Source organism: Anser brachyrhynchus (assembly GCF_964034855.1).
Source record: "Anser brachyrhynchus genome assembly, chromosome: 15".
Taxonomy (NCBI): Eukaryota; Metazoa; Chordata; class Aves; order Anseriformes; family Anatidae; genus Anser; species Anser brachyrhynchus.
Window position 1 is genome coordinate 5,426,163 of NC_137733.1, and position 26,251 is coordinate 5,452,413.

At 61.9% G+C, this 26,251-nt stretch overlaps 1 protein-coding gene across 2 annotated transcripts in view; it reads left to right on the forward strand.

Moving 5' to 3' along the window:
• Positions 1–8,694: 8,694 nt before the first annotated feature.
• The window catches only part of NTN3 (netrin 3), a 30,495-nt gene continuing 12,938 nt past the window's right edge, over positions 8,695–26,251 (forward strand). The window contains exons 1-3 of one of the 2 annotated variants that reach the window (XM_080556785.1): positions 8,695–8,833; positions 18,249–19,244; positions 25,909–26,097. In XM_080556785.1, the coding sequence (XP_080412911.1) occupies positions 18,278–19,244; positions 25,909–26,097 (1,156 nt within the window). In that variant the 5' untranslated portion in view covers positions 8,695–8,833; positions 18,249–18,277. Of the gene's footprint in view, positions 8,834–9,368; positions 9,926–18,248; positions 19,245–25,908; positions 26,098–26,251 lie in introns of those variants that run through there. The other variant, XM_080556784.1, reaches the window with a different exon arrangement.

A 26,251-nucleotide genomic window follows, 5' to 3' on the forward strand; every position in this document is an offset into this window, starting at 1 on the left:
TCCCAGAGGATGCCCAGCAGCCAGCATCCCTCTGCCTCCATCTCACGCCCCGTTTGACATGCAGACAGCAAAGGGCTGAGGAGATGTGCAATGCCTCGGCTGCTGGGGTCTTCTTTTCCTTTCCAAGCACTTGTAACTAAAACGAGCCGATAAGCTGCCGGCCGGCAGATGGCGGGGTCTACTTCTGGCACTCAGAGCGCAGCGGGCAGTTATTTTGCAGTTATTTTGCTCCCCTCCAAGGCGTGGTGGCTGGCCGTGCCCCCAGGTTTCCCCCAGCCAGGGGTGGGTCACGCGTGCTCCCGATGCTGACGGAGCCTCTGAGACCCCCGGTGAAACAGAAGCAGTGTCACACTACCTCAAGCTCTTGCCTGGAGAGATGTGAATGATTTCAATCACACCAACAAATGAGATTTCCTCCTTACAGGATACATCAGCTTGGCTGCTGCTCAGCACGCTCTGGGAATTACACTTCAGCATCACAGCCCAGCGATCTGAGAACTGCTGCCAGGACTGCACGGGCACCACCCCAGGACTCCTCGGGGCTTGTCACAGGGCTGTCCCTAGGGTGGATCTTCATCCTTGGCTCCGTTTACTTTCCCCGAGCCTTTCCTGTTAGGGTAACTGCTAGAAGTGTGAACCTCCGTGCTTCAGGACTGCGTGCCGGAGCGTGTGCATTCCAATAACCAGCGGAGCAAAGCACAAGGTCCCAGCCCTTGCTCTAGCTCCAACCTTCTCCTTGCAAAGTGCTGTAGCGTGAGGATCTGCGGCTCTCCAATGCTTCCTGGCTAGGGGTAAAGCTGTCGGCCAGGAGGATGCCTTCGTTCTCACCTGCACACACATGGGCAGGTTTCGCTCACATCTGTGCTCCTTCTGCTTTTGCACAAGCCCAGGGACCTTCTGAAGAGCTGTTTGGGTGTCTGAGTCCAAGGCCTGGTCCCAGGCTACAGCTCTCCCAGGTTTGGGCTGCTGTGAGACATCTGCTGCCCAGGGCTGAGAAGAGGTTCCCAGGCCTGCTCAGAAGAAAACTGTCGCTGCCTGCTTGGCACCGGAGCTTGGACGGGAATTCTCTTGTTTTTCATGAGCAGGCTGAGCGGTCAGCACATACCACGAGCAACAGTCAGAGGAGCAATAAATAGCCTACCCAGACCAGAAGGAGACAACCTGTTCAGACTGCGCCGCTCATCCCCTGCGCCGGACAGAATGACTCTTGCTCTGCGTCAAGGTCCCGTGCGTGCCGGGGGAAGAACGCCTCCAGCCTGGCCCGGTCTGCACCGAGCGGGTCCTTGAAGAGCAGCCATGGTCGCTGCTTCGGTCTGCACGTCCCCAAGACATGGTAGGCAGCCACCAGGGTTGTCTTTGTTCCAGCAGGACATCTCCCTCCTGCTCCTGAAGCCATGCCAAGAGGCGGAAAGACATCACTGCAGGCTGGCTGTGGGCTGCTCATCCGGGGCTGGTCCCCATTTGGGAACATGCCCAAGCATACTCCTGGTCCCAACCAAGGTTCAAGCTTTGCTCACTCTCCGGGAAGAGGAGCGCTTTGAAAACGTCAATGTTCTGTAGAGTCCATAACAGGAAGACCCTGTATTCCCAGCGATATTTCTTTGTGGTCTTATGCCACCCATTGCGGGGAACAGGAGAGGTCCCAAATAGCCAGTGCAAGCCCATCACTGTCTGTTTCCCCTTTTTCCCCTTTAAGGTTTAAACCAGAAGTATGCACGAAGGGTGTTCCTACTGCTACAGGCCAACGTTTCCTCCTAGTCACCTCATGCCGAGCATCGAAACTGGAATAGCCAAGGGTTGTGAAGTGCTCTGAACCTGAAAAGTGCTAACTAAGAAAATAAAGCACAACACGAGTGTTATTAATAAATGCCAGCCGCTGTTATATAACTCCTAATCATGAGCTGCGTCTTTCGGCCCCCATTGTTCCATTGTCAGGCCCCATTATCTGGGAACTCTTACCCATCGACCACAAGAAATAGCCTGGGCTCTGTGGGTTTGCAAACTTTGTTGTTGGAAAGCTTTTCATGCAATTGTTTTTGCTTTGCGCTGTTGCCTTCCTTATTGTACAGATGTGGGTGTGTATCGCAGCCCACACCCTCTGTCTTTTGCCCCAGGATAACTTTGAAAATGAGCTGATCCATCTCAACGAGTGTTTTTCCTAAGAATTCTCTTTAAAAACAACAACATTCAAACCAAGAAACCCTCATTTTCCTGAAGTGAAGCTTGTGCTAAGGAAAGATGATGGCCTGCAACCCCAGCAGAATAAAGGCTGCACTTTATCCTCAGAAGAGACTCCCTGCAGGACTTAGCCCTGCTGGGGGGAAGAAGAGAGCTTGGAGCAGTTTGGGCTCTGAGACTCATTCGGAGCAGGGCATCTCTGCGGCTGCAGGGCTGGGCTAACAGTCCTCGGTCCAGGACTTAGTTTCTCCTTTGCTTCTTCAGAGACCAAACGCACGCTCCAGAGCTCCAGCCACGCTTGGGCTCTGGTTCAGCAATGCCCAAGGAAGAGCAGGAGGGATGCCTACACTCCCCGAGCCCAACGCATCTCCTCCACATGGCACTTTTCCTTCCTGGGCATCGCTCAGTCTTCTTCAAACTGCAACACCACCCTCTTGCTTCTCAAACAAGACTTAAAACAGACCAGCAAAGCTTCCCAGTGAGCGGTGCATGGCTCTCCGTGTCACCTTCGTGCTGGCCAGTATGGGGTGCACCAGCATGGGAAGCTCTGCAGCCCGGTTCGTGGCTGTTGGGGTTGGTAGTACTGTTTTTTCCCTGGGCTCAGGCTAGAACTGACCACACTGAGAAATGGTTTTCTGGTCAACATGAAAAATTTTGCTGAACTTTGCCTGGGTTTGGGAGAGAAATTATAAATCAAAACCAGAAAATGCTGGGCAAACAGCTTTTGGTGTTCAGTTTCCGAGGACTTTATTTTCTCTACCAACAACATGTTTTAAAAATCAGTGCATTTTTTTCCTCTCATTTTGCTGGAAACCTGAAATGACACAGGCAGCTAAAAATAGTAACAATGCCCAACCAAGTCACTGGTGTTTTTCAATCAGCTCCAATGCAAACTTTGGCGTTGGCTCGGGCAGGATTTGTTATTTTTCTGACCAGGGCCTATATTAGGTTTGTGAATATATCCAACCAAAATGATCAAGGAAAGCCACCGACCCGTTCCTGAATGGTTTTTCCTGGAGCTCATCCAGTGCCTCACACCTTCAGGCAGCAATCAACAGGGGGCACGGCAATGCGCCCGGGATGGGGACAGCAGTGAGGAACACCCACCCAGCATGGCAAAGAGACCACGGTGCTGTATTTTGACCCTGAGGAGACGTGCCGGGGAGCTGGAGCCAGCCTTTCTCACCCTTGGGAGAGATGGCCTCTGAGACCATGCTCCCACAAGCCATCGGACAGTGTCGGTGGCTGCCTCTCCTCCCCAGTGAGCCCAGGCTCTCCCAGGTCACTGGTCTGCGGCCCACCCAGTGCCTCGCACAAAACGAGGGTGCAGAACATAGGTGGCCACCACCAGGCACCTTCTCGCCTGCTCCTGCCCAGCCGGTCCCAGAGCTTTCCCTTTAAAAGTTACGGAGCCCCAGGGCTGGGCACAGGGCTGGAGGTTGTGTGTGCTGCGCGGAGAGCTCGGGCAGCCCAGGAGACCACTCTCCTGGGACCTCTGTGTGGCACAGAGACGTCTACCTAACAATTGAGGGAATATTTTCCACCCAAAGAATCCATCTCGTGGTCCCCTCTTCATTTGTGACACAAGGGAAAATGTGAAGCAGCCAAGACGCGTGAATCACTGTCCCAAACAACATATAATGAACTCATAAAATCAAAGGCAGGGTTTGTTTCAACCCGTGCTGCCAGGGCTCCTTGGACATTGTCTGGAATGAATTTAAGTTGTTACAAAACTCTCTGTCTCTATGTGTGTGTCTCTCTTCCCCCCAACCCGTCTTTCTTCTCTCCCCCCCTTCGTGCTCCGCTTTCCTCTGATCTTTCCCCTCCTTCCCCTCCCACCTTGCCTCTCCCTCTCCTGCCTCCTCTCCCACCCACCCCGGTCCTTCCCTTCCTCCCCATCACCCCGGCCCTTCCCTGGGGAGCCCCGCTCCCCCAGCTCTTGGGACTGCTGGCAGGGCACCCCCAGCACCTCCCAGGCAGACTTGTTCCCGGGACAGATCCAAACGATGCCTCGCAGCCGCTGAACAGGGACAGCAGCTCTGCCTGCTCGCTGCCACGCAGCCACACCACGAGACCCCTCTGGGCTGTCCTGCGGTGGCTGCGCAGCCCCACGCTCGCGGACAGGGACCTCCTGGAGCAGCACCCCGGAGCCAGCAGTAACCAGCAGCACCAACCCCACCAGGAGCGCTCCTGGCACCACGCTGGGATGGGGAGGCATCAGCCCATGCAGGTGCCATGGTGAGGGGCGTCCTGCCTCAGGAGCACTGCAGTGACATGCTCGGAAGGTGGCCGCACAGCCCTCCTGCACAGCCTGCTTCTGGGAGCACCGAGCTGCTCCCCGCTGCCACTGGCACACGCTCCACGTGAAGCTGCTGTTCCTGCAAGGCTTGAGCAGGTGCTCACCCTCCTCCTGCATCCCCCCAGGGACTGCCCTCAGCCCTGAGGCCCACCTGTGTGCCAGCCCTCCCAAAGAGGCGGGGGAAGCAGGCCCTTAAATCCCACCAGCACTTCAAAACCCAGGGGTTTTTCGCACCGCGCTGCTGCTCCCCACCGCTCAGGCTCTGGAGCCGTGGGCTGCTGATGGGGACACACACACAGGGCCTGCCCGTGATGGCAGCGGGGAAGCAGCTGGCCCTGCCGCTCCGGGGACCCGAGTCAGTGCCTCCACGCTGCCACGTGGACCCCACTGGCACTCGGGGACAGGGCAAGGCCCCCCCACTGGGCAGGCTCATGGTGTGGCACAGACACCAGCCCAGGCAGCAGAGGCAGCAGGGCTTCTGCGTGGAGCTGCACCAGGAGCTTGCACAGCCCTGAGACCTCTTCCCCTCGTTGCTGGTGCAGCACCAGGAACGTCTGGTGCTCTGACGGCGACTCCAGCAGACACCTTTTGTGGTGGACACCCGCTCCTCCAGCACTGCGCTAGGGTGCAGGCTCAGGTGTCTCCAAAGCACGAGGCAGAAGGACATCGCCCTGCTCCTCCTGTGCGAGGCTGGTGGGCACCTGCGTGGGGCTGGGCAGTGCGAGCAGACAGGAGTGGGTCCCCAGCACCCGGAGACGTCGAGGTTCGTTAAAAGAGCTCTTGCTCCTTGTGCTAAAGCCAAGGTTTGCGGCTGACTCCAGGCCTGCTGACAGCGTTTGGGGGGCCAAATGTGTGGATACTCCGTCCCTCTGCGGCCACGCTGCTGCCGACAGCACGAGGTGAACCGCGAGTGTCCCAGGGGAACGAGCATCCCGGTGCGGTGCCGGGACCGTGCCCAGGCAGCCGGAGCCTCTCCCGGTGCTGCGAGGCCACGGCTGCCGACGGCGGGGAGACGGCTCCATCTCCTGGCTGCGGCGGGGCCGGGTCGGGCCTCGCAGCCCCACGCGCCGCTCGCCTGCGGTGAGGGAGGAACGAGCCTTGGCTTGGCTGCGAAGGGACCGGCTCGGGGAATAGCTCAGAAAGCTGAAGAGAGAGGGAAAGAGACGGGAAAACAATTTTGTGCTCGCTGCTGACCCACGCTAACAGCTTCTGGCCAGCTCTGGGGCTGGCGGTGAAGCAGGAGGTGCTCGTTACGCTCGGCACGGCCCACGTCTTCACCACGGCTGTCGCTGTGAGAAGGGACACGAGTCCCTTGTCACAGGGCAAGGGCAGGCACGGGAGAGAACATGGGGCTGGAGACACACTGGAAGAGGGCTGTGGAGCTGCTGCGAGCTGGGGACACAAAAGGGTGTTTGGGGTGTTGCCTGCCTCCCTGCACCTCCGTCCTGGCCTAGCCCCCTCCTCCTGCAGCACTCCTCGGGAGGCCTGACCCCTGCTTATGTTCGTGCACAGCATCCTCCGAGCGGGGTGGGCAGGGAAAAAAAATCCATACAGCACCACTTTGCAGCGCTGTTACATGCTGCGCTTTGCAGCGATGTTGCCCTTGGTTTCTTTTTCCCAAGCCACGTTCGCTGCACACTTTTCAGTCAACAATTCCTGTGCCCCCCAGGGTCTGTTTCTCTTTTCTGCTCATGCTTGAAAACAGGCATTTCTGGCAGCGCTCAAACGGTTTGTGGATAAACGAGACCCAAGCCCCAGACACTCAGCATCCCCCTGGAGGGGGGAGGCCCATGAGACAGGAGGCGGAGGCAAAGGTGCGTTCCCCTCCTTCCGCGGGGTGTCTGCACCTCTCCGCAGTGCCCCAGGCAGACCACATGGCTGTTCCTGGGGACAGCGGGGGGGCTCGCACTCCAGAGGAGACCAGGTGTGGGGACAGGCTCCGAACACAGCACGGGAGGGGGGGTGTCTCTGCCAGGAGACTGGCAGCCCAGAGGAGGAGGCAGGTGAAGGGCAGAGCATCCTTCAGACAGTAAACGGAGCAGAAAGGAGGGAAGCATGAGGGCTGTGGAACCGCCCCGAGGACAAGCTGGTGACTAAACCAGGATGCTCTGCTCTCGCTCGCTGGGGCCCCAGTCTGCTGGGAGCAGCACAAGGACGAGCGGCAGCAAACCTCGTCCTTTCTTAGCGGTTAACGGGGGACTCGGGGAAGTGAAAGGAGCGGCAGGAGCCTGCTGACAAGCGGAGCGGAGCGAGGTGAGGGGGGCTTCGGCGTGCCGGGCCGGGGGGGCCGGGGGGGGGGTCCCGACACGACCGGCACCAGCAGGGGGCAAGCGAGCGCCGCGCATCGCCGCCAGCCCCGGAGCCCCCCCGCTGCTCGCTCCCGCTGCAGGTTCCCCGGCTGCCGGGGCTGGGGTGCGGGTTGCCTGGACCCGAGCAGAGCCTCAGGGGCTGCTCCGGCAGCCTGTGCGTGCCCCTGTCTCCCCAGCAGCCCCTCGCCAAGCGGGAAGCCTGCCTGGCACCGGGCAGCCCCACCGGGCCAGCACGGGGAGCAGGGGCTGGATGCGCATGCAGAGCAAGGGTGGCGAAATTTGGGGGGTGGCAGAGGTCCCCGCTGGCAGCAGGGTGTTGGGGACAATGCGCTGCCTTCGCCCACTCCTCCTCCCAGCCCTCCTGCCTGCCTGGCTGTGCAGGGGGTAGCACTGGGGGGGGGGGGGGGGGGGGGCACCGCTAGGCCGGTGGGTCCCCTGCCCGTGGTGACACTGGCATGCTGAGGGACAGACACCGGCACCCAGCAGGGTCCAGCTCCTGCTACAGCAAATGTCCAGCCCCTGCTGACATCCTCAGCACCTTGTTTGCCAAGCCCAGATCCACCTTTTTTCTCTTGAGCGTCTTGCTCATTGCTGGAAAGTGGTGGTGGAAACTGGGAGCAGTGGAAATGGGGAGCCAGATTCTGTCTTTCTCAGTTGGGCTTTTGCTGATGAGAAGTCTGGTTACACCAGTTCCAGGACTCCCCATACAGTGTCCATTCCCTCTAATGTCACCTGTGAGACCCAGGACAAGGGAGTTTGACATCTTCCTCTGAGCGTGGAAACAGTAGCGCTGAGACTGTGGGAGACGACGCAGCCCCCAGCTCAGCACCACCCTGTGGCAGCCAGGCCAGGCTGGCCCAGCATCATGGCTCATGTTCGTGATAGTCCCTGTGCTTTCTAGTGGGGAAAATGCCCCCAGATCAGTCACTGGGACAATTCCAGCTTTGTGGCACCACAGGATCTTGGAGCTGTACCCCCTTCCACCCCCTTGGCCATCCTATCCCACTCTGCTTTCAGGCCCATGCACAAAGTCCTGCACTTTCCTGATGATCACGGGCCTCGCTCTGCACCGTGCTCACATCTGGCCCACGTGCAAGGCAAACGTGCAGGCTGGCCCTGCATTTGCCTCCCCCTCCAGTATCTGCATTTGGGCTGCTGGGGCTGCGCAGCTTGTGGCTTGGCCTCCTGGCTGTCAAAATGCTTGAAAGAGATGATAGAGCTACAACACACCCGTGGCATCTGACTTCAGGAGCCCCGAGTTTCCCTGTTCATCTCCCAGCTCTCCTCTTCCCTGTCACCTGGTGGCTTTCCCCTTGTTTATGCCTGTCCCTGCCACTGGAGCTGGGGAAATGCATTTTGTGCATCAAGGCTGCGAGCTGCAAACAGCATTTCCCTTGGGCCTTGTGGCCAGCTGGGGTCTCCTCCTCCAGCAAGCATCTGCCAGCCCAGCAGGGGAGGGCAACCCTGCAACCTGCTTCCCCGAAGCAACAGGATGTGGCTAACCAGGTCCTGCGGGAGCGGGTGAGGAGGGCTGGGGGGGCTTGCACAGGTGGTCCGTGCCCTGGATGCAGCGGGTGGGCAGCTCCGGAGCCGCGTTGGCACCTTGCCCTCCCCTCCACCTCCCCTGCTCTCTCCTCAAGCCCTTGCCTTCGCTGCAAGGACATCTGCGGGTGGGACGTGGGGCTGAGCCTGGAGACTGTGCTGCAGAGGGGCAGCTAAGCGGGGAGATCCAGATCCAGGTTTTCTGCTCCCCTCCACTGCCTCACACAAATGCTGATTAAGTTCGTTTCACCTTCCCCCCCCCCCCCCCCCCCCCCCCAGGACTCCTGGAGCCAGCTTGAACGCAGGTGGCCCTGGGCTGGCTGGGGGGCAGGCAGCTCCCGGGGAAGCCTGGAGGCAGCTGTCCTGGGCACTGCAGTTGCCCACTTTTCGCCTGCCTCCTGACCGAGCATCGCAGGCCAAGTCCAGCCTTGGTGCAGCAACACGTGAAAAGCCCCCGCATCACGGGATGGAGCCGATCCTGTAAGAGGGGGCTGCTCCCCGCCTGGTAAATCCCTCTTTTCTTCTGCTCTGGGAAGCAGGGGAAGGATTAGCAGCCACCTCCCTTGCGGCACCAGCTGAGCCCTCGGCTGCTGGGGCTGCCCGCTCGCCGCTCTCAGCCGGGCCGGAGGGCACGACGAGCAGGGCCCGGCGATGGGCACAGCTCGGATGGGCACAGCTCGGATGGGCACAGCCCGGTCCCAGGCTCAGGGCAGCGGGGGGGGGCGGCCCGGGGCTCCGGGGGGCAGGCAGCGCCGCCTCCCACCTGCCCCGCTTCGGGCCGGGCGGCAAGCGGCTCGGTGCCCCGACGGGGAGGGCGCTGCGCTCCTTCCCTTCTCTTCCCTTCCCTTCTCTTCTCTTCCTTTCCCTTCCCTTCCCTTCCCTTCCGCTCCCTTCTCCCCCCTGCCCGCTCCGCTCCCCGCCCGGCCCCTTCCCGGCCCGCTGCGCTGCGCTGCGCTCCCGGCGGGGCGGCCGCGGCCGCGGGAGGGCGGAGGCAGGGCTGGCAGCGGCGCGGCGGGCGGCGCACACACGCACACACACCTCCCTGCATGTGATTAAATGGCTCGAAATCTGCTTCTGATTTCCTCGGGGAGGTGACTTTTCCCTTCTTTTCAACCCGGGATTTATTGGAGCCTTTTTACTCCGCTTCCAGGCAGCGGCCGGGGCTCAGTTTCTCCACTTCTAGATTATTTTTTTTCATTATTTTTTTTTTTCCCTTTCCTCTCGTTTTCTCCCTTCCCTCCTTCCCTGCCGCCTCCCGCAGCCGGAGCAGACACGGGCAGTGCGGCGGAGCGGGCGGGCGCTGGGGACCCGCCCGCACCGCCGGAGCAGCGCTCCCGCTTGGCACTATTTCCCTTTATTTTGCTTTCTCTCTTTTTATTTCCTGGCGAATTGTTATTATTGCTTTTTCTTTATTTTTTTTTTCCTACCCCCCTCCTTTTTTTTTTTTTTTTTTTTTTTTTTCCTGTTGCCATCGGCCAAGGGAAGGGGGAGCGGCCCCCGCTCCCTGCCGCCCGCGCTGCTGCGGCGGCCCCGGCTCCTCTCGCCGCCGCGGCCCCGGACCTGCCGCCGGACCGAGCCCGCTACCTGCCCGGCCGCGGTAAGCTGCTCCTCCAACTTCCCGGCACGGCGGGCCCCGCCGAGCAGCTTCCCTTCCCACCGCTCCCTCCCTCGCTGCCTTTTATTCCTCCCTCTCTCTCCCCCCCACACCCCTCCAGCCCCCCCCCCCCCCCACCCGCCCTTTTTTTTCCCGTTTCATCCTTTCGAGCCGGGCTCCGGGCTCGCCAAAAAATGGGACGGAGACGGGGGGGGGGGAGGGAGTGCCGCCCGTAACCGGGCACGGCCCGAGCTCCGGGCTCAAAGCTCCGGGCGCTTTGTCCCGGCCCGGCCCGGCTCGGCCCCGCTCGCTGCCGCTGCCCTGGGCGGGGGGCCGGGGGGGGTGCGCGGCGCTGCACGAAGCCCCGCTGCGGAGCTGCCGGGGGGGGGGGGGGGGCTCCGCCGCCGGTGCGGGAGCCGAGCCAGGCTGCTGCGGTGCCAGCCCCGGGGGGGGGAGGGCACGGGGCACGCGTGCGGTGCCCGCCCCGCAGCCCCCCGCGGGCACAACGCGGCCCCGCACCCCGGCTCTGCCCCATCCCGGTGCGGCCACCTCCGGGGCACCCCTGTGCCGGAGGGCGGCTTCCCCCCGGGGAGCGCTCCCCAGCTCGGCCCCCTCGCTTTGAGGGCAGCGTGAGACCCCCTCGGCACCCCCGCACCCTGCGCCGGCCCCGGAGCGTGGCTGCCCTCGGAGGGGGTGTGTGGGAGCGGGACGTGGGGCAGGGAGAGGAGACGGGAAGCCCGGCTGCGTTTGGTGGGTTTGCCTTTCTGCCTCGGAGATACTGCTGAACCCTCGTTTCTTCAAAACGCTGTCCCTCCCCTGGCTTCCCCGTCCTGCTGGAGAGTGGGCGGATGGAAATACCTTTACCGGGGGAAGGACTGACTGCCGTGCTGCGGGACGTGGTGCTCAGCAGTCCCGCGCAGCCCGGCTCTCGGCATGCCCATGAGCTGGGTGGGTGAGGAAGGCCCTGGACAGGAGCAGGGGCAACAGAGAGGTCCCGCGGGGCAGCGGGGCAGTGCCCGTGTGCGCATTCAGCTCACTGGGGTGAGCTTGCAAGCGGATGTGTCCAGGCAGTAGATGAGACAAGAGCCAGGCTGTGGGACCCGTAGTCGCGCTCAGATGATACTGAGGCCAAACCTGGACATGCAAACCCCGAACTGCTGGAAATGACACCCGTCCTTCTGCTCCCCCACAACCCACAAATCCTCCCGCTCTCCGAGGGATCGGCGTGCCCTGTAACCAGTGCAGTGGGGAAGTGGCCTGAGCCGTGCTTCAAACATTCACTTCAAGGTGGCTCGATGCATGGTGGGCACCTTTATTTTCTGCAGTATTCCCTCTATAAAACAGAGGGAGCTGCTGTGCTTTTCTGACCGCCCGGTGGAGCGAGCTGGCAAGGGGACAGGAGGTCCTGCGGTCCCAGTGCTGGGTGCACGGTGGGCTGCAGGGGTCCCAGCCCCACGGCAGAGGTGCCGGTGGGTGCAAGCAGGAGGAGGAAGGCGAGATAGGTCTCTATCAAAGAGAGGACAGGTGCAATGCTGGCTTTGGAAGCGGCCAAGGTGAGTTTGCAGCCTGGGAGAGAAGGATCCAGGCCCAGGGATGCAGCTGAGTGCACTGTGGCCTGTGACGAGGAGCCCTGCAGAAAGGCAGGAGGCCCCAGAGCCCGAGCCAAGCGGCGCTGGTGCTGCCCCCGGGGCACTGGCATCTGAGGGTTGGGCCAGGGCCTGCTGCAGAAGCCCCTTTGGGCAGCAGCCGGAGGAGGTACAGGGCAGAGCAGGGTCCCCAGGAGGAGGCGAGCAGCAGTGCAGGCCTTGGGACATGTGCTCGTGTGCCGGAACGGCTCGGTCTTCCTTTCCCAAAGAAGCAGCCAACTGCACCAAGGGTGCTCGCAGCACCCCCATCTCCTGTTCCCCCACCCTCTTAGCCAGGCCCTGCTCCATAAGGAAGCAATTATTTTGTGCCCCCATGAGCCCCTCCCCGAGCCTGCGCAGGACACTTGCGCTCGGTATGGAAATGCGACAGATTTTCCATATTCCGCTTTGCCCCGTGATGTTAAAAACGTACGTGACAGCCTCTTCCAAATGCTGCAGACTTGGCTGGCACTCAAGCAGTAACAGGCTGTGTGACACCAGGGGCATGAAATATTGTACCAATAGCCAGGGAGAAAAAACGAGATGTTAGAGTGCAGTGTGTTTCCGGCCCCGTTGTCGTGAGCCATCCCGTACCCGATGTGAGAGATCTTTCAAAGCTGGCCAAATGTTGTCATCTCTGAATACCATTTTAAATATTCATCCAGACTATTTTCAACATCTGTGCCCGGCATGTTATGAAAAGGCAACAAGGGACGTTATGGAAACCAGATCGCTTTATTCCCATATGGAGTGGGAAGGGGCAGAAGCCACGAGGGCTTCTGCGATGGGGCCGCCGGTCCCGTGCCCCCGCTGGGCACAGCGGGGGGCAGCCCCTGCCCACCGAGGGCTCTCCCGGCAGCGCGTGACGGAGCGAGCAGCACGGCAGGAATGTGCAAGGGGGCTAGGGGGCTGGGATGGGATCAGGGCCACGGAAAGCAACCAGTCGAGTCGTGGAGGGGGTTAATCAACAGGGCAGCGTCGAGGAAGCTTTTTACTCCTGCAAGGCTGTGGATCTCCTGGATCCATTCTGTTGGGAGATCTCCGGCTGGCACTGCTGGGGAGCCCTCACCCAGCAGTGCAACAAAACAAATGTCGCAGCGAGATGGGCTCAGCTCCACGGTGTGTTGACACTGCCGTGCGTAAATCTCGCTGCTGGGGAGAGCGGCGGCTCCGCTCGGGGCTGTCGGGGAGCGGGGCTGGCTCAGGGCACCCCAGGGAGGCTGCGGCGCTTTGCACAGCCCCGGCCCGTCCTCCCAGGGGGAAGCTACCAGACCGGGAGCGGGTGATGCATCCGAGCATCCCGTCTTTGACAACTTCACGCACATGTCTGAGCAGCTTCGCGACGGTTTGGTTCTGGGTGGATTTCTCTTTTTGTTTTCGATAACCTAGGAAATCTGGGCTCCGTTTCACCCTTTTGTAATGTCAGGCCGAAGTTAATTCAAGCCAGGCCAGATGCTGACCACAGGTATGCCAGTGTAAATTTGAATGGAGTCGCTTACGTCTTGTTTGGCCTGTTCTGAATGGAGCTGCTTCTGTCTGATGCCAGAGGGGCTGAGGTCAGAATCTGGCCCATCCTTTCCTGCATGCAGTGTAATTTGTATGCGTCTCCTGGCACCGCTGGAGTATCATATGGCTTGTGTAATGCTCTCTCCGGCCTGCCAGAGTGCATTGCAATATCTATCACCGTGAGTGCCTGCCTCGGGAACACGCCGCCTTGTAATTGCCCACGAGTCGCACATACTTTGCGGAGCAGAGGCTGAAAGCCCGAGGGGCCGCACAGAGCGCCCGGCTCCACGAGCGAGAGCAAATGTGGGTACCTACGCATTTATAGCCTCCTGATATTTAACTTAGAAATGGACAGAGAGGGGGCTCAGACAGGAACGCGAGGCGCCTCTGCAGTGCCGTGAGGGCCGCGCAGGAGCCATCGGCCGTGTCTGGTGTGGGCTGGGAGCGCGACGGCCCCGCCGCTGCCACCCCAGCGCCCGCGTCCCCGGCCTCTCCCCAGCGCCACACGCTCGCCTCCGCCTCGTTCCTTCCTGCCGGAAAGCCGAGCTCAGTCCCAGCGCCTTGGCTGCGTGGGGTTTTTCCTTTCATTTTAAATATTTCTCGGTTGTGTTTTCAGCCCAGCGACACATGGAACGATTTATCCGTGTCCAGAGCCCGGTTTGGTCCTGACGCATTCCTCTCGTTGGGAGGGCCCAAAGCCCCCCAGCTGGCACCGGCTCGGCGGGTGGGCACGGAGGGGTGGGCGAGGAGCCCAGGGGCCCGGCGGCTCCCCGGGCTGTGGGGCTGGGGCAGCCCCTCCGTGGGTTGCCCCTGCAGCACGCGCGGCCAGGGAGCGGGGATGCTGTCGTCAGCGGGGGCTCATAACGAGGTGGTAATGCACAAGTGTTGGTAGCAGCTATATCCCGTTTAAGGGAGTGCTCTGGCGGTGTGTGCCCATTTACAGCTTTCCTGAGTGCTGTCTGAGCACATCAGTTGTCTGCTCTGCAGGCACCTGAGCCGGGCAGCACAGCTTTGCTGGGGCTTTGCCGAGGCCAGCACAGCTCTGGGATGAGCTGGCCGTGTGGATGGCCCTATCTGAATGCTTTGGATCGAGTCCCCACATCCTCATTTAGCTGGATCCCCCTCATCTGCTCGGGTCCCTTGGGCCCTGCTGAGGTGTCTCCTGCCCCCTGCTCTGCGGCCGTGTCACACCACAGGGGCGCTTTCAGTGCTGCCCCCCGGGAGGTTCTGAGCATCCCCTGACCAAACCAAGGCTCACACTCTCCCCAGGAGGGCCGGGTGAGCCCAGCACCGTGCTCGTGGCCCAGCTGCTCCCCCCTGCCCGGCAGCGCAGGGCCCTGGCAGAAGGGAGCCCCTTCCCCTGTCCTCCCAGCTCCACCGCAGCAAGTGCCCGCCCTTGCTGAAGCTACATTTTTCAGCGCATGACTCAGGCCTCAAACGCACCCTCAAGGGGATTTGCGAGTGACACGCCGCGGCCCGCTGTGGTGGCCGGGCTGCAGCGTGCGGCCGGCCATCACTCGGGCCGCTCGCGGCTTCCCCCGCTGCTTTAATTGGAGAAGGCTGTTGTAGTGCCGCAGAGGTCCCGGGATCAAATCTGACTAATAACCCCCTTCCCTCCCCTCCCCGTGCTGTTCCACTTAATCCCATAATTACCTCCACAAAGCTGCCGCTGCCCTGCGCTGCTCTGCGGTGACCCTGGGCCTGGTGCAGGCACCGGGGTCGGGATTTGGGGAAGTTTGCTCCTCTTGTCCTGGCTCACCTGCTGCACTTGCCTTTGGGCGTTCAGTGTTTCAAACAGGACCGACAGGCACCGAGAGGTCAGGTCTGCACCCGAATGCAGCACGGCTGGTGGCATGGAGCCTCCCAAGGAGGTGGCAGGGTGGCAGCGTCACCCCAGGGAGCCTGTGGCAGGGCTGGGGTGACAGGGAGCCACCGCCAGCGCCTCCAGAGGCGGCTGCTCTGGGGACGAGGGGTGTGGAGGTGCTGTACGTAGTAGCTAATTTTTAAAGCGAAAAGCACTTCTGAGTGTTAAGGCATCGGGACTTCCTTCCAAACCGCACAGCTATTAGCATTCCCCAAACAGAGAAGTGAGGAAATCGCCCACCTCAAAAATGCAGCCGCTGCTGGGGAGGAGCGCGGCGGCGGCAGCTGGGGTGGCGGCCGCTTCCTCGGGGAGGGCGAGCCCTGCGCCGCTGCGCTCCTGCCAGCCCACGGCAGTGGCCGTGAGATGGTGGCCACCGGCCTTGGCCTTGCTGTCACAGCCCGGCTGGAAGATGCCAGGGCACCCTCACCCACAGGGCTCTCCTTGCCTTGAGGTCCGTCGGGGTCTGGTGTCAGATACCAGCGGGTCCGGCGCGGGGTCAGCGGTGCTGCCGATTGTGCCTGGGGCTGGCTCAGCGCCTTCTCCCTCACTCAGGGAGCAGTGTCTCCACTTGGTTCGGACCGGAGGCACTGAAGATGGGAACTGGAAGAGGGGCAGGTGGGGCTGGGAGAGAAATACCCACCGCCGGGCCTCCCTGGCAGCTTGCCGGCAGCCCAGGGGTCACGCTGAATATGCATAAAAGGGAGCAGATTGCAGCTGCCCTCCTCTCCGATACGGAGGTGAGGCCCGCGGAGACCACCGTCCCCGGCTCCCTTTCAGCAGGATAATGGGGTGAGCTGTGCACGGAGCGTGTGTGTGCATGTGTGTGGTCTCAAGGATGATAATGATTTCCATTCACGCGGTGCCTCCGCAGCGCCGACACGCCACTCGGCAAACGCCGGAGCCTTGGCTCCCAAGCGACTCCTCCCCAGCAGAGCCCCAAAATTTGGGCACCAAACCACTGAGCACGGGAGGGAAAGCCTCTCCCCATGGGTGTCGGTGGCAGGGAGGCAGTGCAGGATGATCTCCCATCCCCCAGCACCCCCGATGCACCCCAAGGGCAGTGCTAACCCAGCCCTGAGGCTGAGCGCCTCCGCCTTGTCCCCTGGCTGCTGTTGGGTGCGGGGGCGCAGGACGGGGGGGGAAGGGGGCCCGGCCCCCGCCGGCAGCAGCGGAGCCGTGTCCGTGGCTGGCCTCCTCCCAGCAGCAGCCTTTGGGCTCATTCCCACAGCTTCTGCTGCCGGATTCCAGCCGACAGCGTGGTTATTACACGCTGGAGGTTTGGGTGGTTTCGCAGCATTTTCAGGCTGCATCTGGGGACGCCGAGCAGGATGCGGCTGCGGGTGGAGGAGACGTCCCTGGGCAGGGTCTGGAGGGTGCCACCAGAGCTGTCCTGGACAGCTGGATGCACCTCCTGGCTGCTGGGGCATCGTCACCAGGGCTTTCTGCTCTCTCCCCCCTGCTCCGAGCTTTTCCCACGGGTTGTCCCTTTGGGGCTGTCCCGACGAGGCAGGGCTGCGAGGAAGAACCACGCTCTCACCATTGTCCCTCGCACACAGGCGATACCCACAGACTGGGCTGCCAAATGGCGTGGTGCTGGTGCAGGGTGCGGGCAGACAGACAGGCTGACATCCTGCACCAGAGGGCTTGAAATGAGGTTTAGCTGCAGTTCAGCACTTGGGGAGCACCTGGCTTGCTTCCTGCCCTCTGTGACACAAAGCTGTTAAGTTTGCAGGGGGAAATAGTTGATTTTGAACCTCCAGGGGAGTTTTGGTCTTTATTCCGTGATTGGAAAGGTTTTTTTGTGGAAGCCTAGGCACACAAGGGTGCTCACCTGCCATGCGTGGTGCAAACGTGGCTGAAGGCGGTGGGGAGCTGGCAGTGCCACCCGTGCTCCATTTCTGTCCCTGCTGCGTGCAGGTCCTTGATCTCCTGGTGTCGCCACTCCCCAGGCCCTGCTCACCGGGCACTGCAGGTGTTGTGCAGGCAGCAGGAATGCCCCCTGGACAGGAGCTGCAGGTGGATCGCTCTGGGTCGGGGTGGTGACACTCGGTCGTATTCTCATCGCAGTCTGCCTGGGCAGAAGAGGGTCTGGGGTGAGACGCGTATCCCCCGGCTCCAGCCCGGTGCAGCAGTGCTTGCAGCACACCGGGTGGCACAGTGTGTCCACTGCAGTGACAGCCACGTCCCTGCTGCCCACAGGAACCCGTCTTTGGGCATGGTCTCGGGCATGGTTTAAGAATCCCCTTTCTGGAAGGGGCCCCACGCCCACCTCTGCTCCCACAGCACTCGCCCGCGCACTTTGCTTTTGGAGCAGGGGGTTCCCTGTACCCTGGGCACCCCGGGGACAGTATCCCTTGTCCTGCACTCTGCTGGGTGCCCGGCCTCCGAGCCACATGCAAGGGTGTCCCTGAAAGGCTCCCCGGAGCACAGAGGATGCGCCTGCTGGGGAGATGCAGGCCATGAAGGTAGCGGCTGATTTTCGGCAGCAGAAACCTCCCCTGCCATCAGCAGCGGGGGGAGTAGAGCGCAGGGCCGGCCGTGTCAGGGAGGTCTCTGGGGACAGGCTGCCATCGCCTTCCCCGCTCCCTCCGGCCGGCTCGGAACTGGGCATCGGTGCTGGCAGCCGGGCTGGGCAGGGAGGAGGATCCCCCGTTAGCAGTTTGGCACGACGTGGACCCCCAGGCCCTGCAGTGCTGTGCTGAGGGGTGCAGGGGCTGGGTTTGTGGGGGTAAGGGGCGTCTTCCCCTGGCCGTGCCACGGTGAGGGCTGTTCCTGTGGGGAAGAGGCAGCAAAAGTGACCTCTTGCCAGTGGGAAAGCTGTGGATGAGTGGCTGCGTGATTTGGAGGGCTACTGGCTCATAAACCTCTCGGGGTCAGAGGCGAGAGAGACGCCTGATGCTCCAGGTCACAGGAAGGCAAAGAGGTATAGGGTTGTGGCCTCAGCCAGCTGTGACAGCGTCACAGGGCTAATTCCCATCTCCATGGTCCTGCTGTCGGAGTCGATCTGCTTCGGCTCGGGGGCATCAGCTTGTGCATTCAGGGCTGTGCATGGAAGCCTGATAGCCACAGGCAGGTGTGAACACCCCTGCCCTGCCGGAGACCTGGGAGGTGTTTTTACAGGAAAGGTCTGGAAACTGGTTTTGACCTCCTCATTCTGACGCTGTAAATAAGGCACCACGAGCTAACCACCTCCCTGCCCCGCTCCCCAGATGCTCCGTGGGTAGGCACGGGGTGGGAATGGGCAGAAGTTGAGGGGCCTGGGTGTCAGGGCCATCCCCGGCCCCCTAGCCCCATGCACCAGGTTGCGATTCACTCTGTGCTCTCGTCCCAGGGAGGAGCCGCTCCCCTGGCCCCAGGAGGATGGAGGTCCTGCAGCTCCTGCGCCTGCTCCTCACCACCAGCATGCTGCGCCTCTCCCAGGCGGTGAATCCATTCGTGGCCCAGCAGACCCCCCCGGACCCCTGCTACGACGAGAGCGGAGCTCCTCGCCGCTGCATCCCCGAGTTCGTCAACGCAGCCTTCGGGAAGGAGGTGCACGCCTCTAGCACCTGCGGGAAGCCCCCGACGCGGCACTGCAATGCCTCCGACCCCCGCAAAGCCCACCCGCCCGCCTACCTGACCGACCTCAACACCGCCTCCAACATGACGTGCTGGCGCTCGGAGACCCTGCACCACTCACCCCACAACGTCACCCTCACCCTCTCCCTCGGCAAGAAGTTCGAGGTGGTCTACGTCAGCCTCCAGTTCTGCTCGCCCCGGCCCGAGTCCACCGCCATCTTCAAGTCCATGGACTACGGCAAGACGTGGGTGCCCTACCAGTACTACTCCTCCCAGTGCCGCAAGATCTACGGCAAGCCCAGCAAAGCCACCGTCACCAAGCAGAACGAGCAGGAGGCCCTCTGCACCGACGGCCTCACCGACCTCTACCCGCTCACCGGGGGCCTCATCGCCTTCAGCACCCTCGACGGGCGGCCCTCCGCCCAGGACTTCGACAGCAGCCCCGTGCTGCAGGACTGGGTGACGGCCACCGACATCAGGGTGGTTTTCAGCCGCCCCCACCAGTTCCGGGAGCTGGGGGGCCGCGAGGCTGGCGAGGAGGAGGGGGGCACCGGCGCGGCCCCCTACTACTACGCGGTGGGCGAGCTGCAGGTCGGCGGGCGCTGCAAGTGCAATGGGCACGCCTCGCGCTGCGTCAAGGACAAGGAGCAGAAGCTGGTGTGCGACTGCAAGCACAACACGGAGGGGCCCGAGTGCGACCGCTGCAAGCCCTTCCACTACGACCGGCCCTGGCAGCGGGCCAGCGCCCGTGAGGCCAACGAGTGTCTGGGTAAGTGACCCCCCCGCCACCGCGCTGCGCCCCCCCTCCCCGGGGCTGGGACCCCTGAGCAACCGAGGGATGTGGCCGTGGGGCTGAGCGTGCATGCCCGGCATGGGCTTGAGCCTCTGCTGCCTCTGCTCTGCTGCTTGGTTACCTGCACCCAAACCCTCCAAAGGCACCACGGCGTTTTTTTGGCACATCGGCACACACGGGGACCATGCAGCGTGCCGAGCTGTGTCGGCAAGGGGCGTTTGCCTTGGGCAGCGAGCTGCTCGTCCCCAGGGGAACCACGGAGGTCACCCGCATTGGGTTGGGAGCAGGCAGCAGCTGGGTTTATCCACCCAGCAGGGGTTAAGGAAATATCTGAGCTACCCCATTTCAGCCTGTTATCCTTCTCACTTGGTCTGGCACGGTGCTGTGTGCTGTGGTTTTAGCTCATCTCTCCTTAAAAAGGTTTATGTGAGTCAAAGACACTTGTAATCGACGGAAACTTTTCACAAGTATTGAACCCACATTGTTTTCCTGCCCCACTCTCAAATCTTTTTCTACAGGATTTCTGTGGAGGCTTTTGCCTTTTGTCCTAGTCTGTGCAGGGTGAGGGATGCCAGAGCCCTGCAAAGCCCTGGGAGAGGGGGGAACAACCTCTCGCTCTGCCTGGACCAGAGCCCAGGTCCCAGGGGGTGGCAGGAGGATGGAGACAAGGGAAGCCGTACCATCAATCAGTCCCTGAAAGGCCCACTGGATGTGCCAGAGGTCAGAGGGACTTGTTAGTATTTGTGATCGATGTCTTGTTGAGATCCCAGCTGTCGGCTTAAATATATATGTGTTGCGGAGGATTTCTTCTGAGAATGGCTAAAAAGGCAGTCGATTCAAATGAAGTGTCTGAGCTGATGCTTTAAAAACACCTCGTGCCCTGTGGGAATGTGTCAGCTCCGGTGCTTCCCCGTTTGTCTCAGAAAGACGAGTTTTGGAGCAAAACCTGGAAACCGCCTCTGCTCCCCACCCGGCCCTCAGTGCCTGTAGGTGTGGCTGGGGACGGCTCAGGTGAGGGCCAAAAAGAGGACCCCAGCCCCTACCCCGGTGTCTGGAGTCCTGGGATCCCGGGGCGCGTCGTCGGCACCGTGCCCTCTGTTTGAGTGATGCAGCCGAGCAGAGGAGGCTCTGCCAGCTCCAGGGGGGGTTAAACTGGAGCAGACCCCGGCCTGAGACACGGGGGAAGGATCTGGGGCTGGGGGAGCGCTAGCGAAGCTCCCAGCCATCCTTGGCTGGGGCAGGGGGTCCCGTGTGAGGCCTTGCTCCTGCACATCCCCGCTGCAGCCCTCCCTGCCCCCAGCCAGGTCACCGTTTTGGCAGATGGGGCTGAGAAGATAATCGAAGGAGAGAAAAGAAAGGCAGGGAGGAGGTGGGGGCGCAGAGCGGTCCCTTCAAGACACCCTGACAAGCCCCACACACAAAGGCCCGTAGCCAAGCTGCGTGTGAAAGTGTTTTTTCCTGTTGATTCGATCCCCTTCTTTCTCACTTTCCCCTCTCGGGCTTTGTGCCCTCTCTGAAGGGACCTGAAAGAGCTTCTCCATCACACGCCTCCAAAGGGCTTAGCGGCTGAAAGCTGGATTAGCTCCCCGAGCCTTCCCCTCTGTGCCTTTCAACAATGACATCTCCCCAGCCAGCACGAACAGACGCAGCAATTAGCACCAATTAAAAGGAGAGGCCGCCCGGGAAGTTCCCTTTGCTCGGCCCAGACCGAGGGGTTTCTGACTTCGTCCTGCGCCCCAGCCCCGCTCTGCCCTGTGGTGGCGAAGGAGGAGGAGGAGGAGGAGGAGGAGGAAGAAGGTGCGCCTGGAGCCTGGCAGCTCCAAGCCATCAGAGGGGCAGGGATGGAGGGCTCTGTGCACAGGAGCCTCTGGCTGCTATGGGCTGGGGACGAGCAGCCGTCCTGCTCCACGCTGTGATGCTGGGATGGCCACGCACGCGTCTGGGGCTGGGGACAAATAACCAGACCCAGGAGAACCCCTCCCTGCTTTCCTGGGACTTTGCACAGAGGCTGACATAGCCCCCGGTTTCAGAGGAGGACGGAGGCCTAGGCAGGCGGCTGCTTGTTTCGGGGAAGCCCGCGGGGTTCCCGTGGATTGTGCTTTTCTTATTCCACGAGAATTTCTGCTGGTGGCTGGTGCCGGGAAGTGCGGAGGAAGAACAGTCCTCGCAGCCTGAGATCTGGGCACTGGCGCAGAGCGTGCCCCGTTGTGGTGCTGTGGTGTTCGTGGGGAGGGGGACGCCGCCGTGCCGCGCGGTTACAGGGGGGAATGGCACTTTGGGAAATGGATTTGGGGATGTCGCAGCCAGGCTGACGAGAGGGATGCAGCAGCTTGGCCAAAGGGCGAGGCACCAGCCCCGTGCTGCAGGGTGCACGGCCCCGTGCCTGCCACGTGGGCTGTCCGCAGAGCAGTGCCATCGTCCCCTGGGCATGACCCACCTCTCCCGGTGCCTGGCATGGAATAATTCTGCAAAGGGGCAGGCGGCAGCAGGGGCACTGGCATGCAGAGCCCCCCAGGTGATGCATTGGCGTTACTCTGGTAGACCTGCGCCACCTCCCCCCCACTCCCGGTCCCCGCTGCCACCGGGAGCCCAGTCCCCTGGTCAGGAGGCTGTCCCCAAGGCAGGGGGGAGCAGATTAGCGCAAGGCAGCCACTGGAAGTAATTGATCCACTCGCTGGTAATGCCGGAGCTCTTGTTCCCATTGTCACTGCCGCGGCACAAAGGGGAGACCTTGCTCCACGAGCAGGATCCACCCCACGGAGCACAGGGACAATGCTCGGGGCTCACTTTGATCCGGGGCTCCGTGGGAAGGGGCTGCACAGTCCTGGGAGGACCGCGGTCCTTTCGCTTCAGGCCCGGCAGCAGAGTGGCTGGGGGATGAGGGCATCAGTCCAGGATGTCAGTGCCCAAAAATGCCAGTCTCCAAAGTGGTGGTGGAATTTGCAGGCTCCCCGATGCTTCACCCATTTCCTCTGCCCCCTTCCCATGTATATTTTATTTCTTGTTTTTATCTCAGTGCTCCCGATGCAAAATTCCCTGATAAATCCGCTTTTTAAGCCCAGCATCCTGGCCTGGGCTGTTTCACACTGGTGCCACAAGCAGGGACGAGGCGTCCGGCTGCGGTGCAGGGGATCAGCACTTGTGTGCCCCGCTCCTGGGACGGGCTGGGGTGGCTCAGCCTCGTCCCCTCCCTGCTGTGGGATTCCTCCTCTCCTCCTGCTTCCTGGCAGCCCAGCCACAAGCCCCCGGCCCCTCTCCCCGAGCACTTTCCCCAGCTGCTTCTCCCAGCCCCAGCCCTGTCCCCAGCCGTGTCCTCAGCCCCCTGGGCAGGGCTCTTCCCTGCCCGCGTGTGGGCAGTGGGAGCGCAGAGGGACTCCCCTGGCCCCGATCCCCCTCCCGGGGGCGAGGTGCAGCCTTGCCTCCCGGCTGGGCGCCCCTCCAGCCAAAGCAGGGGCGTAGCTCGAATCCGCTGCGGGTTGGCAGCGGCGGCCGGTCTAGGGTTTCGCTGAGCCAGCTCCGTGAACTAATTACTCCCAGGGAGCTCGTGGGGGCGGCCAGCCCCCTCGTGCCCCACAGCACCAGCACCCACCACGTGCCTGCTGCCCGTGCTGTGCCCCCCGGCTGGGTTCCCAGCCCCATGCCCCCCCACCCCAGGCTCCGCTGTTGGCTCCTGCTGGGGAGAGGAGGAGGTGGCGGGGTGGCTGGGGCCCGGGCAGAGGTTCAAAACCATCAAAAGGAGGACAGGAGGCTGCTCTATTGCAAGGTGTTGGCGTTTAATTAGTCTATTATTGCAAATTATTAGATCTTGTGATTGTTTAATTGATCATATGATTGTTTAATTGGGCATACTGTACAAGGGCGGAAGCGAACTACCACGTAATTAGCCCCAAACTGTGCAATTAAAATCTTATTAATACCCCAAACAGCAGGGAACATTCAAGCCTTTAATTAGTGATTAACAGGAGACAGACAGAGCTTGCGACCAAGGCAGCGCTGAGGAACAGCACAAGTTTTTAGCCCAGTATGAGGGGGGACCCGTCTGCTCTGACCAGTGCTGGGTGCCTGTCGTGGGGGTGCTGTGCTGTGCGCCCGTCCCCATCCTGGCGTGGCCAAGCCCAGCCAAATCTCCGTACTGAGCCCCCCCCCATAGCCCCTGCCACCCCCGTGCCCTCAGGGCAGCTCCTGGTGGCCCCCCGTGCTGGCAGCGCCACCGCAGCCGTGCTGCCCCGTGGCTGCAGAGTGGTGGCCCTGGGGCTGGTGGGGACATGCCAGCAGGGCAGCTGGGCAGCAAGCCAGCCGCTGGCGGTGCCAGCCACGACGCAAAAAGGCCGGGCCAGTTACTCCATCACCAATTAAACGGGCAGAGAGGGACCCGTGACGAGTGGAGAATCATTTACCTGACCTTCCTCCTCTGCCACCCCTCACATCCCCTCCGCTTCCCCAGAGCGCGCAGGGAGCTTGCAGAGGCACAGCCCTTACCCTGCACGGTGGGTAGCAAAGCTGCCATCTGACTGCACTTCCTTCCCGGAGTGCAGCAAGGCAGGAACGAGGTCCCTTTACCCCCAGAACTGCTCCTCTGCACACCACATCCCTGGTGCAGCCCCATCCCTGGTGCAGCCCCATCCCCACCGTGCCAGCAGCACCCCCACCACCCAGCAATGTTTCTGCTTTCTTCAGGCGTCACACCCCAGCATCCAGCCACATGTGAGAATTTGCTTCAAAAGTGTCCGTTTCTCACCAGCACTGGGGAAAAAAAAGTGACCTCAAAAGGCACAAACCCCAAAAGGCACCTTCTGCCTTGCCAAAGTGTTGCTTTTGTGCCTGCCACGTGATTTTTACACTAATCTCATAACTTAGGGGGAGCTGAGGTTTGAGCGTGCAAAGGCTTTCCTGTGCCGAGGCTGGGAACAGGCTTTTGCTCAACTCCTTTAAGCCTCCAAGAGGGCTCCCAGGCTGGGGTTTGCTGCTGCTCTCCTCCCGCACGGTCTCTGGCCGGGCGAGCAGGGTGGGGGGCGAGGCGGCCGGCGGCCGTTTGATCTGCACGGGCTGAAGCTCTCAGCGTGCTCCCGGCGGTGTGGTGGGCAGGCGGCCCCGGGGGGGTGAGCGGGGGAAACTTCACACAAACGACAAGCAGGCCCAGCAGTTAAATCTGGGCTGACATGTTAATGAATTTCACAGTACGCCTGGAAAAACTCTCACCCAGCCTCAATTTACCAGCACGGGGAGGGGGCTGGGGGCGGGCGCCACGTTTCGCTGAAGGAAATCTTGTTCCCATTATCTTTTTGTGAGAGTGTTAAACAGGAACTGGCACTGCTTTTCCTTTTTATCTCACACACGTGGAATCGGGCGGGGGGGTTCTTCATGGTTCCTGTGGCTAATGAAAGAAATAACGTGTGTGTGTTCACATCAGCATGCTCGTGGGGGCGGGGGGGGGAGGCACGTGCAAGCATCTGTGCGTGCTTGTTTGTGTGTCTGTATATACACGTGCACACAGCAAGTGTGCAAATGTGCACGTATGAGCATGCACACTTGTGCACGTGCTTGTGCTGTAAGCATGGATGTGTGCACACGTGAGGGAACATGCACGCATTTGCATGTGCACACGTGCATGTAAACGTGCACATGAGCGTGTGTGTGCCTCTGCTCGTGCACACCTGTATGTGCATGCCCGTGCGCGTGTCGCTGCGTGGGCTCCTGTGTGTGTGCACGTGTGCACACAGGGCAGAGCCCTAACAAAAAGCAGCCTGGGGGCTCTGCTGCTGGTGCTGGGGCTGGCACCCGGCACTGCTCCGTGCTGTGCTGCAGCAGCGCGGCACGAGGAGGGTGGTCTGCGGAGCGGCTGGGCTCTGGCTGCTGCGGAGGGGGCAGCGCTGTGCAGCAGGGGCTGCCGCCCACGGGGACAGAAAGAGGGGACAGCAGGGCTGCAGGTGCCCAGCTGGTGCTGCTGGACACCCCCTGCCCTGTTGCACCCCTCCCTCCGTCCCGCCTTCAGCTGAGTCCCCCCCGTGTTCTGTCCCTACACGTGCCCCGTCTCCGCGCTGACCTCCCAGCCCCGGCCCCGTGGGGCGGTGGATGCTGCACATCTGGACGGCACGTTGGGGCCGGCTGTGCCGAGTCCTGCTTACCCTGCTCCCCACCTCTGTGGCCCAGCCGGGGACCAGCGGGGGCCCGCAGCCCGACTGGTGGGCTCCGACGTTTTGGTCAGCCCTGCCGCCACCTCCTCCCCACGGATTTGAGCTGTGTTTGCTCCTCCTGCCTGGCAGCAGGCAGAGCTGCTCCCATGCGTGGCACACGGAGCCGCATCGTGGGGTCCGTGCCATGCACACAGGGTCGGTCACCTCTCCCAGCGCCCTGTTTGGATTCTTGGGCAGGATCCCAGGCAGACATCCTAGCAGACAGCCAGTGCCAGCTCTTAGGAAGTGGGACCCCACCGGATAAAAGCCACGCCAGCATTTTTGTGGGGATGGAGAGGGCCAAGCACCTGCAGGGACAGCCACCGTTCTGGGGACCACCCGGAGGGGTCCCAACTCAGGGCACGCAGCGCACAGGAGCACTGAGGCAAGCCGCCCCCCTCGGTGTATGGGGCGAGGACAGGTTGCACCTGCCTGCGCCTCTGCCTCACCCTCCCCTTCCCTTGCAGCCTGCAACTGCAACCTGCACGCGCGGCGCTGCCGCTTCAACATGGAGCTGTACAAGCTGTCGGGCAGGAAGAGCGGAGGGGTCTGCCTCAACTGCCGGCACAACACCGCGGGGCGCCACTGCCACTACTGCAAGGAGGGCTTCTACCGCGACCTCAGCAAGTCCATCACGGACCGCAAGGCCTGCAAAGGTGAGCCAGGACGTCTCTGCCTCCCCAGGGGCACCGGGCAGGGAATGGCTTTGAGCCGAGCATCTCTGCAGGCTCCCAGACCCCCAAGGGGTGGGGAGGATGGCCCGCAGGAGCAGGCAGCTCAGGGGAGCCCCCGACCCCGCGAGGGTCTGAC